Source organism: Entelurus aequoreus, linkage group LG14, assembly GCF_033978785.1.
Source record: "Entelurus aequoreus isolate RoL-2023_Sb linkage group LG14, RoL_Eaeq_v1.1, whole genome shotgun sequence".
NCBI classification, from domain to species: domain Eukaryota; kingdom Metazoa; phylum Chordata; class Actinopteri; order Syngnathiformes; family Syngnathidae; genus Entelurus; species Entelurus aequoreus.
In genome coordinates, this window is record NC_084744.1 from 1,143,966 (window position 1) to 1,160,594 (window position 16,629).

General features: G+C 41.7%; 2 protein-coding genes across 3 annotated transcripts in view; both read right to left on the minus strand.

Moving 5' to 3' along the window:
- The window catches only part of LOC133664231 (BRCA1-associated RING domain protein 1-like), a 52,705-nt gene extending 52,154 nt beyond the window's left edge, over nt 1–551 (minus strand). For both annotated transcript variants that reach the window (XM_062068726.1, XM_062068725.1), the window contains exon 1: nt 344–551. In XM_062068726.1, coding sequence (XP_061924710.1) covers nt 344–423 — 80 coding nt within the window. In that variant the 5' untranslated portion in view covers nt 424–551. The remainder of the gene's footprint in view (nt 1–343) is intronic.
- Nucleotides 552–10,889: 10,338 nt separating this feature from the next.
- abca12 (ATP-binding cassette, sub-family A (ABC1), member 12) overlaps nt 10,890–16,629 on the minus strand; it is a 105,352-nt gene continuing 99,612 nt past the window's right edge. The window contains exons 45-47 of the mRNA XM_062068727.1: nt 13,808–13,913; nt 12,422–12,559; nt 10,890–11,781 (exon numbers count right to left, since the gene is read on the minus strand). Coding sequence (XP_061924711.1) covers nt 11,701–11,781; nt 12,422–12,559; nt 13,808–13,913 — 325 coding nt within the window. The 3' untranslated portion in view covers nt 10,890–11,700. The remainder of the gene's footprint in view (nt 11,782–12,421; nt 12,560–13,807; nt 13,914–16,629) is intronic.

Here is a 16,629-nt window from a genome sequence, read left to right on the forward strand (position 1 = left end):
CCATCACCAAGTCTTCACATACAATGCAGGCTCACTATTTCACTTACATAGTTACACAACTCAACATGATTTAAGTGTAACTAGCTTAGTTACACAACTCAACATGATTTAAGTGTAACTAGCTTAGTTACACAACTCAACATGATTTAAGTGTAACTAGCTTAGTTACACAACTCAACATGATTTAAGTGTAACTAGCTTAGTTACACAACTCAACATGATTTAAGTGTAACTAGCTTAGTTACACAACAGAACATGATTTAAGTGTAACTAGTTTAGTTACACAACAGAACATGATTTAAGTGTAACTAGTTTAGTTACACAACACATGTCATCCACTTACCATTTTGAACAAAGAAGCAGTCGTCGAAAGTTGCCAACTGCCTCCTTGGTCTTCTCCCAGGCATTGTAGTGCGTGTCCATGTCTGGCAAACATTTGTGTGTCAACTTTGTAGACTTTGTGCTTCGTTCAGTTGGCAACACAAACAAAGCGGCAGCGACTCACTTCCTGTTGGCTCGCAAACTCCCGCCAGGTGACGTCACAACTTCCTGTTTGCTCGCAGCTTCCGCCAGGTGACGTCACTACCGCTACGTTGGATGACCTACTTCCGGATTTTCTCCCACGAGAATAAAGTTATAAAAACGTTGTATAATATGTGTACACTTTTTAGACACTAAGACAACACGACATTGTCAATTAAAACATATCTACAAATATATTTAGTGTTTTTATTTCTTTATTTCCAGCCTTGTGCAGGCCACACAAATGATGATGGCCCGCCACGTCATTTTACAAAATGATCAGATGTGCCACGTAAATGATGTGGCGGGCCAAATCAAAATGATGAGATGTGCCACATAGAATGATTTATAGTGGCACATTAAAATGATATGGCAGGTCATTATAAAATGTTATCCTGGACCACATAAATGATGTAACTGGCCACATAGAAGGATTTATAGTGGCACATTAAAATGATATGGCGAGCCACAATTAAATGTTATCCATCCATCCATCCATCCATCTTCTTCCGCTTATCCGAGGTCGGGTCGCGGGGGCAGCAGCCTAAGCAGGGAAGCCCAGACTTCCCTCTCCCCAGCCACTTCATCCAGCTCTTCCCGGGGGATCCCGAGGCGTTCCCAGGCCAGCCGGGAGAGATAGTCTTCCCAACGTGTCCTGGGTCTTCCCCGTGGCCTCCTACCGGTCGGACGTGCCCTAAACACCTCCCTAGGGAGGCGTTCGGGTGGCATCCTGACCAGATGCCCGAACCACCTCATCTGGCTCCTCTCCATGTGGAGGAGCAGTGGCTTTACTTTGAGCTCCCCCCGGATGACAGAGCTTCTCACCCTATCTCTAAGGGAGAGACTCACCACCCGGCGGAGGAAACTCATTTGGGCCGCTTGTACCCGTGATCTTGTCCTTTCGGTCATAACCCAAAGCTCATGACCATAGGTGAGGATGGGAACGTAGATCGACCGCTAAATTGAGAGCTTTGCCTTCCGGCTCAGCTCCTTCTTCACCACAACGGATCGATACAGCGTCCGCATTACTGAAGACGCCACACCAATCCGCCTGTCCATCTCACCATCCACTCTTCCCTCACTCGTGAACAAGACTCCCAGGTACTTGAACTCCTCCTCTTCAAATGTCAGAAACACATCTTCATGTTTACATTACATGCACTAAAAAGTCATTGTTTCAATCAAATCACTATTTCTCGCTTTTTAAATCACACTTCAAAACTTAAATCATCTTTTTGACTTTTTTCAAAGAATAGTGAACATAGTCTTTTGAATTATAACCCAGGAATCTCAGCGTAGGAAGATCGCGATTAGTAAAAATCATTATTAAACATCAATAAAAGTTAAAAGGAGAAAAATGGGGACTTTTTAGAAAAATGTTTTTAAAGATTGGATTAACAAAGGGTGGTCAACAAAAGCACCTTGAGGATTCTGGCGGGAACTCTCGTTCAACCCTTTTTCCATTACGCATGCACCTCCTGGTACCCTAGCACCTCCAAAACCCTCAAATCTAAACTCCAAACATCTCAGAACAAGCTAGTCAGGTTACTTCTAGACCTCCACCCCAGATCCCACCTCACTCCTACCCACTTCTCTAAAGTGGGCTGGCTCAAGGTGGAGGACAGAGTTAAACAACTTGCACTGAGCCTAGTCTATAAAATCCACTACACATCCCTGATACCGAAGTACATGTCAAACTACTTCCTTAACGTAAATGACCGCCATAACCACAACACCAGGGGGAGCTCCACTAACCACGTTAAACCCAGATTCCCAACTAACAAAGGTCTTAACTCATTCTCTTTCTATGCCACATCAATGTGGAATGCACTCCCAACAGGTATAAAAGAAAGGGCATCTCTATCCTCCTTCAAAACCGCAATAAAAGTTCACCTCCAGGCAGCTACAACCCTAAACTAACACCCTCCCCGGATTGTTAATAATCAAATGTAAACAATCAAATGCAGATTCTTTTTATTATGCCTTCTCTCTCTCTCTCTCTCTCTCTCTCTCTCTCTCTCTCTCTCTCTCTCTCTCTCTCTCTCTCTCCCTCTCTCTGTCCACTACTTGATGTCCATACCCCCCAACCCCCCTCCACACCCCTGATTGTAAATAATGTAAATAATTCATTGTGATTATCTTGTGTGATGACTGTATTATGATGATAGTATATATGATAGTATATATCTGTATCATGAATCAATTTAAGTGGACCCCGACTTAAACAAGTTGAAAAACTTATTGGGGTGTTACCATTTAGTGGTCAATTGTACGGAATATGTACTGTACTGTGCAATCTACTAATAAAAGTCTCAATCAATCAATCAATCAAAACATACACTACCGTTCAAAAGTTTGGGGTCACCCAAACAATTTAGTGTTCGAGCCTTCATTTCTAAGAACAAGAATAGACTGTCGAGTTTCAGATGAAAGTTCTCTTTTTCTGGCCATTTTGAGCGTTTAATTGAGCCCACAAATGTGATGCTCCAGAAAGTCAATCTGCTCAAAGGAAGGTCAGTTTTGTAGCTTCTGTAACGAGCTAAAGTGTTTTCAGATGTGTGAACATGATTGCACAAGGGTTTTCTAATCATCAATTAGCCTTCTGAGCCAATGAGCAAACACATTGTACCATTAGAACACTGGAGTGATAGTTGCTGGAAATGGGCCTCTATACACCTACGTAGATATTGCACCAAAAAGCAGACATTTGCAGCTAGAATAGTCATTTAGCACATTAGCAATGTATAGAGTGTATTTCTGTAAAGTTAAGACTAGTTTAAAGTTATCTTCATTGAAAAATAAGGACATTTCAATGTGACCCCAATCTTTTGAACGGTAGTGTATTTAAATAAACCCTCAAAAGAAATGGATTTTGAAAAGTTTAACATTTTTTATTTTCTAATTTTGTGTTTTATTTCTGTAGCTGTATGTAGAAATGGCGCCGCTGAAGCTTTGTTGTCTTTTTACGTGTTTTATTGAAGTTTCCCACTTGTTTTCAAGCCTTTTTAACTTTTTCGAATACTTTTTGTAGCTAGACTGCAACACCATCATTTTTGAGGATAAATCCATCCATCCATCCATTTTTCTACCGCTTGTCCCTTATCAGGTTATCTTATCCTATTGGCGCTGCCAACAGTTTGTCATTTCAAACATAACACATCAATAAATGACAATTAAAAAGACTAGAGATGTTGTCTCCACAAAACCAAAACACCTTCAACTACTCAGGTAAATATATTTAGTTGTTTATTACAGTTATAACAATATCGATATCAACAAAGAATACTATTATTTCTCTATTGTCACCATTACTTTCAACTCAGGGGTGCACAAAAAATCCAAATCACAATTTTTATTCATCCCGATTCTCTATCGGATCAATTTACAACAATCAGTTAAAAAAAAATGTTGTTTTTAAAAGCTTGATTATGAATATTAGACCAAATACATTTGAATCAATAATCGCTTCTAAGTCGAATCATCACAGATGATTGGATCGTTAAGCTGCCAAAGATTCACTCTCTTAGTAGATAAATAAGTAGATTATAAGAGAAAGGATCAAAAAGCTTCGTGAACAAGTAGAATGAAAGCAAAAGGAAGTAAGAAAATAAAAGTAGTGACAAGGTGAATAAGAGTAGTAACACCATCATAACACACGTCTTGCACACTTCATTCATATTGCAACAGACAATTGTCCTCCTCGATGTCGGGCAGTGGGCAGCCTAGGACGGGGTTAGCTCTTCTGATCAGTTTGAACAACATGCGTGTGTTGTGTCAGAGCCAAATGTCCTACAACAAAGAACACAAAGCCTTTCAGTGACCATTCCAAAGAGTATGTAACAAAGTATATGACATCATGTGGTGGATTATGCACGTTAATTAGAGATGTTTCACTAATGACAAATACATTCTCTGACACTCACCTACAAATACAACATACTTCTGTTGCCACTCCAAAGGTCTGCAAAGGAGAGGACACGTTGGAAGGAGAAATAACTGCTGACACAAAGCAGTGAGTTCTTCACACCTCACTTCCTGTTGCTGCTGATTGGCTGACAAACATGGAAACTATGACTCCTAGTGGCCTGGAAGAACAATGACATCCGTTTCAATATACTCCCCGCTAATACTATCGTACTTTCCAGTCGATAGAGCGCACCAGTGTATAAGCCACACCCACTACATTTTAGAAGGAAAAATGTTTTCCATATATATATATATATTGTCTAATGACTTATTTACACAGAAATGTTTATTTACATACCTTCATTGTTTCCAAACGGTGTCTGTAACACGGCAGTAAAACAGCTGATCAAACAAAACAGAAGTCATGGTCATGGACCCACTAGGTGCGCAAGCTAGCTCTCCAATCAGCTAAACAGACTCAATAACTCCATGGTTATGTTTTGGTGAATTTACTGAGGATTTTGTGAAAGTGAAACTGTGGAAAGGGGCGTGGCCTGCGGGCCTGCCGCGGAACGGGGTGTGCAAGGACTGGCCTCAAAGACAGCGACAGGTGAGTAGATGGCCCAGGCGGGCCTTGTTATCTAATCACCTGTCGCCTTTATTAGCAGTAGCCGGCTCGAGACACGGAGGGGGAGCTGGAGTGGGAGCCAGAGAGAGAGAGAGAGAGAGAGAGACAGACTCAGAAAAAGACATTTTGCTGGAAAGCAAAAGCCTTGCACGATTTCTAAAAATAAAACAGTGTTGTACCCTGAAATCCGGGCTCTCGTGGCAGTGTGTGGTGGTCCGAGGAACCCACTAGAGGGCAACCCCCCCGGTTACCCACATATGCGGTCCTCTCCAAGGTTTCTCATAGTCATTCACCGACGTCCCACTGGGGTGAGTTTTTCCTTGCCCGTATGTGGGCTCTGTACCGAGGATGTCGTTGTGGCTTGTACAGCCCTTTGAGACACTTGTGATTTAGGGCTATATAAATAAACATTGATTGATTGATTGAACCTCTAAAGAAACAATAGAAAAAAAAATCTTTTTTTTTCCGCTGACATAATACAAATAAATAATAAAAAATAAAAAAAACTGAAAAAAAGAACAAGCAAATACACTGAAAAGGTGTGCTATTGTATGTGCTATGGTGCCATTTTTTGGACAAGTTTGCTTACAGCTTTGAACCGGAAGTAAAATTGCCGTTCTATCTTTTAGCCGTCCATGGCGTTTCAACTTGTATGGATTCTTCATTCATCACTCCAAGCAACGTTTGTAAGTTTTACAATACAACTAAAACTATTCTTACTTACTAAAGTTGCAGGTTCGCTCCCCGCCTCTTACCATCCAAAATCGCTGCCGTTGTGTCCTTGGGCAGGACACTTCACCCTTGCCCCCGGTGCCGCTCACACCGGTGAATGAATGATGAATGAATGAGTTGGAAAAATGAATGATGGGTTCTCACTCTGTGAAGCGCTTTGAGTGTCTAGAAAGGCGCTATATAAATCTGATCCATTATTATTATTATTATTAAAGTGTCCCTTGTGTGATGTCTGTAGGAGTGTTTTCATGCATATTTGTACGTGCTATCGTAATGTAAACAAGCTAGCATTGTTAGCATGAGCTAATATGCCAACACGTTTACGAGGCGGCGGAGTCTGCTTCTTCATCAACAACAAGTGGTGTACAGACGTGACGATTATATCCAAACACTGCTCTCCTTCTCTGGAATATATCTTCATTCTTTGTAAGCCCTTTTACTCACCGCGTGAGATCATTTCATTTATACTGGTGGCTGTTTACATCCCACCCGGCGCGGACGTGCGTGACGCTCAGCACACGCTTGCAGATCAGATCTTACATGTGGAACGGTCTTTTCCGGACTCTCTTGTTTTCGTGCTTGGTGACTTTAACAAGGGAAATTTGAGCCAGGAATTACCCAAGTATAGGCAGTTTATTAAATGCCCGACCAGAGAGGAGAACACTTTGGATCACTGTTGCACTACAATAAGCAAGGCTTTTCATGCAGTCCCGCGCGCTGCTCTCGGACTATCAGATCACGTGATGGTGCACTTAATCCCTTCATACAGACAGAGACTGAAACTGGCTAAACCTGTTATGAGGACCATTAAGTGTTTCACCGCCGAGTCTGTGGAAGAGCTGCGTGCATGTTGAGAGACGACAGACTGGGTTGCAATTGGAGCGGCCACGGACAATCTGGATGAGTATACGGACACTGTGACCTCATACATTCAGTTCAATGAGGCGCGCATCATTCCAACGCACACCAGGGCTTGTTATAACAACGACAAGCCCTGGTTCACACCCAAGCTCCGACAGCTGCGCAAGAAAAAGGAGGCTGCGTGGAGAAGTGGGGACCGGAGTACCTACAGAGAATCGAAGTACCACTTCAACAGGGAAGTGGAGAAAGCTAAATCTGTGTACTCTAACTGTCTACAGGAACAGTTCTGCTCCAATGATCCTCTGGCCATTTGGAGAGGGCTAAGGGCCCTTACGAACTATAAGCCCAAAACCCCCCAGACCCTGAATGACCGGACTCTTGCTCAGGGCCTCCACACACATTACTGTCATCATGAACGGCCTTCAGCTCATCAAAGCTCTGCTCCACCCACCATCACCCTCACCCTCCCCACCAACGCCAGCACTTCATTAAAGGAGTTAAAGGCCTCCTGAAAGCCACTACACGCAGTCTGATAGTTGATATATCAATGATGACATCTTAACATTGCAACACATGCCAATACGGCCGGCTTCACTTAGAAAGTCACATTTTACATTTCCCAAGAAACTTCCGCTTGAAAACGTCTATGTATGATGACGTATGTATGATGACGTATGTATGATGACGTATGTATGATGACGTATGTATGATGACGTATGTATGATGACGTATGTATGATGACGTATGTATGATGACGTATGTATGATGACGTATGTATGTATGTATGATGACGTATGTATGATGACGTATGTATGTATGTATGATGACGTATGTATGATGACGTATGTATGATGACGTATGTATGATGACGTATGTATGATGACGTATGTATGATGACGTATGTATGATGACGTATGCGCGTGACGTATGTATGATGACGTATGTATGATGACGTATGTATGATGACATATGTATGATGACGTATGTATGATGACGTATGTATGATGACGTATGTATGTATGTATGATGACGTATGTATGATGACGTATGTATGTATGTATGATGACGTATGTATGATGACGTATGTATGATGACGTATGTATGATGACGTATGTATGATGACATATGTATGATGACGTATGTATGATGACGTATGTATGATGACGTATGTATGATGACGTATGCGCGTGACGTCAATGTATGATGACGTATGTATGATGACGTATGTATGATGACGTATGTATGATGACGTATGTATGATGACGTATGTATGATGACGTATGCGCGTGACGTCAATGTATGATGACGTATGTAAGATGACGTATGTATGATGACGTATGTATGATGACGTATGTATGATGACGTATGTATGATGACGTATGTATGATGACGTATGTATGATGACGTATGTATGATGACGTATGTATGATGACGTATGTATGATGACGTATGCGCGTGACGTCAATGTATGATGACGTATGTATGATGACGTATGTATGATGACGTATGTATGATGATGTATGTATGATGACGTATGCGCGTGACGTCAATGGTTGAAACGGAAGTATTCGGACACCATTGTATCCAATACGGGCAGCACGGTGGAAGAGGGGTTAGTGCGTCTGCCTCACAATACGAAGGTCCTGAGTAGTCGTGAGTTCAATCCTGGGCTCGGGATCTTTCTGTGTGGAGTTTGCATGTGGCTTATACACACATTGTTACAACACACATTATACACACGTTATACAACACACATTATACACACATTGTTACAACACACATTATACACATGTTATACAACACACATTATACACACATTGTTACAACACACATTATACACATGTTATACAACACACATTATACACACATTGTTACAACACACATTATACACACATTGTTACAACACACATTATACACACGTTATACAACATACATTATACACACATTGTTACAACACACATTATACACACGTTATACAACACACATTATACACACATTGTTACAACACACATTATACACACGTTATACAACACACATTATACACACATTGTTACAACACACATTATACACACGTTATACAACACACATTATACACACATTGTTACAACACACATTATACACACGTTATACAACACACATTATACACACATTGTTACAACACACATTATACACACGTTCTACAACGCACATTATACACACATTGTTACAACACACATTATACACACATTGTTACAACACACATTATACACACGTTATACAACACACATTATACACACATTGTTACAACACACATTATACACACGTTATACAACACACATTATACACACATTGTTACAACACACATTATACACTCGTTATACAACACACATTATACACACATTGTTACAACACACATTATACACACGTTATACAACACACGTTATACACACATTGTTACAACACACATTATACACACGTTATACAACACACATTATACACACATTGTTGCAACATACATTATAAACACATTGTTACAACACACATTATACACACATTGTTACAACACACATTATACACACGTTATACAACACACATTATACACACATTGTTGCAACATACATTATAAACACATTGTTACAACACACATTATACACACATTGTTACAACACACATTATACCCACATTGTTACAACACACATTGTACACACTTTGTTACAACAACACACATTATACACACATTGTTACAACACACATTATACACACATTGTTACAACACACATTATACCCACATTGTTACAACACACATTGTACACACTTTGTTACAATAACACACATTATACACACATTGTTACAACACACATTATACCCACATTGTTACAACACACATTATACACACATTGTTGCAACACACATTACACCCACGTTGTTACAACACACATTATACACACGTTATACAACACACATTATACACACATTGTTGCAACATACATTATAAACACATTGTTACAACACACATTATACACACATTGTTACAACACACATTATACCCACATTGTTACAACACACATTGTACACACTTTGTTACAACAACACACATTATACACACATTGTTACAACACATATTATACACACATTGTTACAACACACATTATACCCACATTGTTGCAACACACATTGTACACACTTTGTTACAATAACACACATTATACACACATTGTTACAACACACATTATACCCACATTGTTACAACACACATTATACACACATTGTTGCAACACACATTACACCCACGTTGTTACAACACACATTATACACACATTGTTACAACACACATTATACACACATTGTTACAACACACATTATACCCACATTGTTACAACCCACATTGTACACACTTTGTTACAACAACACACATTATACACACATTGTTACAACACACATTATACCCACATTGTTACAACACACATTATACACACATTGTTGCAACACACATTACACCCACATTTTTACAACACACATTGTACACACATTGTTACAACACACATTATACACACATTGTTACAACAACACACATTATACACACATTGTAACAAAAACACACATTATACTCAAATGTTTACAACAAAACACATTGTTACAACAACACACATTGTTACAACAACACACATTATACACACATTGTTACATCAACATACATTGTAACTGTCAGAATAATTGTATAGAAGTTTATCACACAACTTCTGTATTACACTGAGTTCAGATCCCCTGCGAGAAAAAAAAAAGCTGTCTTTCATCTTATCAAGCACAAGGCTTGTAAAACTGCAATGTGTGCGATGGCTTTCTTTGATCTATTGTCAGCCACGGGAGGATCTTGTCCTGACCCGAGATCTACAAAGCGGAGAGGAAGCAGGACCTGACGCCAGCTCCAGGCATCTTTTCTTTGAACTGTTTATGACCGAGTGCAACAGCAGTTTATGACCACCTCCCCTTAGGAGCAGCTGTGTAATGTAATGTAATGCTATGTAACCAGAAAAGGCCCAAATAAAAGAGGAGGTGTGGAACTCCCTCGTCAGAGCGTGGAACAACACTGTACAACGGTACAGGTCTACGCGCTATCCTCATGAGCTAAATTGAATCCTGTCTCTGTTTGATTTCTTTGCTTCTTGTCTTGTCTAATAGATGGCATCGGTGTTTGAACCTGACAATAACAACAACACACATCTAGTCAACACTGAAATGAACAAACTACACACAGAGCAAGTGCATTTGAAGTTTTTAATGTTTGATACAAATCAAGGCGGCTGACATTCAACATGATCAACAATATGTTCTACATCCAACATGGTCAACGACATGTTCTACATCCAACATGGTCAACGACATGTTCTACATCCAACATGGTCAACGACATGTTCTACATCCAACATGGTCAACGACATGTTCTACATCCAACATGGTCAACGACATGTTCTACATCCAACATGGTCAACGACATGTTCTACATCCAACATGGTCAACGACATGCTCTACATCCAACATGGTCAACGACATGTTCTACATCCAACATGTTCAACAACAACAACATGTTCTACAAGAACTAGTCAAGTTGAAGGTGTAGGAGAAGAACATCAATATTGTGATTGTCAAATCAAGGTTAAAGATGAATACATGAATAAAACTAAATCAAAGATGAATACATGAATACAACTAAATTAAAGATGAATACATGAATAAAAGGAAATTCAAGATGAATACATGAATAAAAGGAAATTCAAGATGAATACATGAATACAACTAAATTACAGATTAATACATGAATACAACTAAATCAAAGATGAATACATGAATACAACTAAATTAAAGATGAATACATGAATAAAAGGAAATTCAAGATGAATACATGAATAAAAGGAAATTCAAGATGAATACATGAATACAACTAAATTACAGATTAATACATGAATAAAACTAAATTAAAGATGAATACATGAATAAGTGACACTTCTGGAGGGATGATTGACAGGACCTATTTAGGAGATGTTCCCATTCCAGCGCAGATAAGATCATCTCCTCTAAGCCTCCACTTCCTGGTGGGACGCTTCTTGGCTGCCCGCTGCTTCCGGAATGTTCCCCATGGCGAAGTTGATGAAAACCTGTGAGCAGAAGGATTGATTGATTGATGACATCCTTCTCCTCCTGGTGGTATCTTCACTCCCACATCTCCAGAGGAGCAGATTGTCGAACATCTACACTCTCACATGGCATGCTCTTCTACTCCCACTCAGACTGTCCCCGTTGACCTCCTCCTTCTTACCTGGTCCAAAGTGGTCTGGCTGACAGAGAAGTGTTTGACCTCCTCCTTCTTACCTGGTCCAAAGTGGTCTGGCTCACAGAGAAGTGTTTGACCTCCTCATTCTTACCTGGTCCAAAGTGGTCTGGCTCACAGAGAAGTGTTTGACCTCCTCCTTCTTACCTGGTCCAAAGTGGTCTGGCTCACAGAGAAGTGTTTGACCTCACCCTCTTTACCTGTTCCAAAGTGGTCTGGCTGACAAGAGAAGTGTTTGACCTCCTCCTTCTTACCTGGTCCAAAGTGGTCTGGCTCACAGAGAAGTGTTTGACCTCCTCATTCTTACCTGGTCCAAAGTGGTCTGGCTCACAGAGAAGTGTTTGACCTCCTCCTTCTTACCTGGTCCAAAGTGGTCTGGCTCACAGAGAAGTGTTTGACCTCACCCTCTTTACCTGTTCCAAAGTGGTCTGGCTGACAAGAGAAGTGTTTGACCTCCTCCTTCTTACCTGGTCCAAAGTGGTCTGGCTCACAGAGAAGTGTTTGATCTGCAGACATCTTTTGTTGCTCTCCAACTGGTGGAAAATGTCGGCCACGCCTCCCGGTGCCACAGGAAGGTGGTACTCCACCATGGACGAGTGCTGGTCCTGGTAAGACAACACATCAGCCTCCATGCTTCTCAACATGCATCAGCTTTCTCTGACAGAACAATGGAGATGGACTGGAGCTAAAAGGTAAACTGAGATGTCACTTCCAGAACAAACATGCCCAAGAACAGACTCAGTATAAGGGAGAAAGAACAGGACGGATGATGGCTCGCCACCAGGGCGCTGCCCCGTAAAAAAGGTAAGAAAAAGGTAAATATAGAGGAGGAGGAGGAAGCAAATCTAAAAGGAGAGAAAGAGGTAAACATGGAGGAGGAGGAGAAGGAAGCAAATATAAAAGGTAAGAAAAAGGGTCAACATGGAGGAGGAGGAAGCAAATCTAAAAGGTAAAAAAAAAAGTAAACATGGGAGAGAAGGAAGCAAATCTAAAAGGTAAGAAAATTGTAAGGAAGCAAATCTAAAAGGTAAGAAAAAGGTGAACTTGGAGGAGAAGGAAGCAAATCTAAAAGTTACGAAAAAGGTAAACATGGAGGAGAACGAAGCAAATCTAAAAGGTACGAAAAAGGTAAACATGGAGGAGAACGAAGCAAATCTAAAAGGTAAGAAAAAGATAAACATGGAAGAGGGGGAGAAGGAAGCAAATATAAAAGTTAAGAAAAAGGTCAACATGGAGGAGAAGGAAGCAAATCTAAAAGGTAAGAAAAGCGTAAACATGGAGGAGAAAGCAAATCTGAAATGTAAGAAAAGGGTAAACATGGAAGAGAAGGAAGCAAATCTAAAAGGTAAGAAAAAGGTAAATATGGAGGAGGAGGAGAAGGAAGCAAATCTAAAAGGTAAGAAAAAGGTGAACTTGGAGGAGAAGGAAGCAAATCTAAAACTTAAGAAAAAGGTAAACATGGAGGAGAAGGAAGCAAATCTAAAAGTTAAGAGAAAGGTAATTATGGAGGAGAAGGAAGTAAATCTAAAAGTTAAGAAAAAGGTAAACATGGAGGAGGAGGAAGCAAATCTAAAAGGTAAGAAAAAGGTAAACATGGAAGAGAAGGAAGCTAATCTAAAAGTTAAGAAAAAGGTAAACATGGAGGAGGAGGAGAAGGAAGCAAATCTAAAACGATAGGTAAAATTCCTCCAAAACTGCATTTTCCCCAGAAGCGTATTATTTAGTGCGTGTGTTGAGAGGATGAATATTTCCACTGACCCAAAGGAGAAGTAGGTTTCAGTACTGGTAGCCATGGTTACAATGTCGTCATGACAAAGTCATATGACCAAGATCATGTGACTTCACATGCTCACCTTCAAGTAGGTGCTGGGAAATTGTCTCTGCATGAAGTCAGTGATGGCCTCCACGTCCCTGGCAGCCTCCGCCAAGTACATCTTCACCGTGAAGCCTCTGCCAAACCTGCAGTGGAGCACAAGGAAGGTCACGTCATGTGAAGTCCAGGTACAGGAAGGTCACGTGATGTGAAGTCCAGGTACAGGAAGGTCACGTCATGTGAAGTCCAGGTACAGGAAGGTCACGTCATGTGAAGTCCAGGTACAGGAAGGTCACGTGATGTGAAGTCCAGGTACAGGAAGGTCACATGATGTGAAGTCCAGGTACAGGAAGGTCACGTCATGTGAAGTCCAGGTACAGGAAGGTCACGTGATGTGAAGTCCAGGTACAGGAAGGTCACATGATGTGAAGTCCAGGTACAGGAAGGTCACGTGATGTGAAGTCCAGGTACAGGAAGGTCACATGATGTGAAGTCCAGGTACAGGAAGGTCACGTGATGTGAAGTCCAGGTACAGGAAGGTCACATGATGTGAAGTCCAGGTACAGGAAGGTCACGTCATGTGAAGTCCAGGTACAGGAAGGTCACGTCATGTGAAGTCCAGGTACAGGAAGGTCACATGATGTGAAGTCCAGGTACAGGAAGGTCACGTCATGTGAAGTCCAGGTACAGGAAGGTCACGTCATGTGAAGTCCAGGTACAGGAAGGTCACGTCATGTGAAGTCCAGGTACAGGAAGGTCACGTCATGTGAAGTCCAGGTACAGGAAAGTCACATACCGTAATTTCCGGACTATAAGCCGCTACTTTTTCCCCTCGTTCTGGTCCCTGCGGCTTATACAAGGGTGCGGCTTATTTACGGTCTGTTCTTCTCCGACACCGACGAAGAGGATTTTGGTGGTTTTAGTACGCAGGAGGAAGACGATGACACAATGATTAAAGACTGACTTTTCATATACCGGTAGGCTGGTTATTTTGATAACGTACAGGCGGGCACTTTGTATTACTTTGCAGCGTTGTATTATTTGTACTCTGCACGAATGCTGTTCGCCATGTCAAAGATGTGAAAGTTTGATTGAATGATTGAAAGATTTATTGTTAATAAATGGGACGCTTTGTGTTCCCAAACAGTCATCTCTGTCCCGACAATCCCCTCCGTGGTAGCAGGAACCCCTATATACTACGCTAATTACACATCAAAACCCTGCGGCTTATAGTCGGGTGCGGCTTATATATGGAGCAATCTGTATTTTCCCCTAAATTTAGCTGGTGCGGCTTATAGTCAGGTGCGGCTTATAGTCCGGAAATTACGGTAATCTTCCTGAAGCCAGATGGGTCTCCACGCATCTGTAACAATTTCCGTAAGCTGAATGAGCTCTCAACATATGATGGCTACACCATGTCCCGAGTCAACGAGCTAGTTGAGCGCCTGGGCCCTTCCAGGTTTGTCAGCACCCTGGACCTGACAAAAGGGTACTGGCAGGTACCGCTGACAGAGAGGGCGAAGGCCAAGACTGCTTTCACCACACCAGACGGCCTCTTCCAATACCGGGTACTGCCATTCGGGGTTCACGGTGCTCCTGCCACTTTCCAGCGCCTGATGGACTGGATCCGTGCTCACAGCTCTTACGCTGCAGCCTACCTGGATGACATCATAATCCACAGTGTCACCTGGACGCAGCACTTGGAGCACCTTGAAAGCCATCCTGGGGGCTTTGCGACGAGCGGAACTCACGGCGAATCCCAAAAAGTGTCGTCTGGGCTGGACCGAAACAGACTATCTCGGCCACACCATAGGGAGAGGGTGTGTCAAGCCCCAGACCCGGAAGGTCAAAAGGATTCAGAGTTGGCCCAGAAACAGCTCAAATTGTTTTTAGGCCTGATATCTTACTACCAGAAATTCATGGAGAATTTTGCCACTATCGCAGCCCCTCTGTATGAGCTGACTTGCCAGAAGGGGCCTCACCATATGAGATGGACCAACGCTTCGGAGGCGGTGTTCCAGACCCTGAAGCAGGCCCTATTTGGGTAGCCTGTCCTGGTGACTCCTGACTTCACACAGCCTTTCACTCTCCACACTGACACCTCCGGTACTGGGATTGGCGCGGTCCTGGCCCAGACCATAGATGGTGATGAGCTCCCAGTAACCTTCATCAGCAGGAAGCTTTTAAAGCACGAAATAAAATACTTTACGGTGGAAAAGGAATGCTTGGCCGTGAAGTGGGCCATACACCACTTGCGGTACTACCTGTGGAGCAGGAAATTCACCCTGGTCAGCGACCATGCGCCCCTTAAGTGGATTGCAACAAACAAGGATCGCAATGTCAGCGTCACCAGGTGGTTCTTGGAACTCCATGACTGAGGATTGAGGAAAACCCTCATGAAACAGGCCTGTAGAGATGAAATAGTCTTGTGATTTTTTCCCACACATACATATATATATATATATATATATATATATATATATATATATATATATATATATATATATATATATATATAAAATTATTTTTAATTTAGTGGTTGTGGCTAATATATAGTACGGTCTATAGTACGGTAAATGTGATACTTGTTAAAGAAAACCTCTGCCTTGCTTTTATTGAATACTTAGTGTACTATACTATACTATACTGGGGATGGCGTGGGGCGGTTGAGAGAGTGGCCGTGCCGGCAACCTGAGAGTTCCTGGTTCAATCCCCACCTTCTACCAACCTAGTCACGTCCATGGTGTCCTTGAGCAAGACACTTCACCCTTGCTCCTGATGGGTCGTGGTTAGCGCCTTGCATGGCAGCTCCCGCCATCAGTGTGTGAATGTGTGTGTGAATGTGTGTGTGAATGTGGAAAT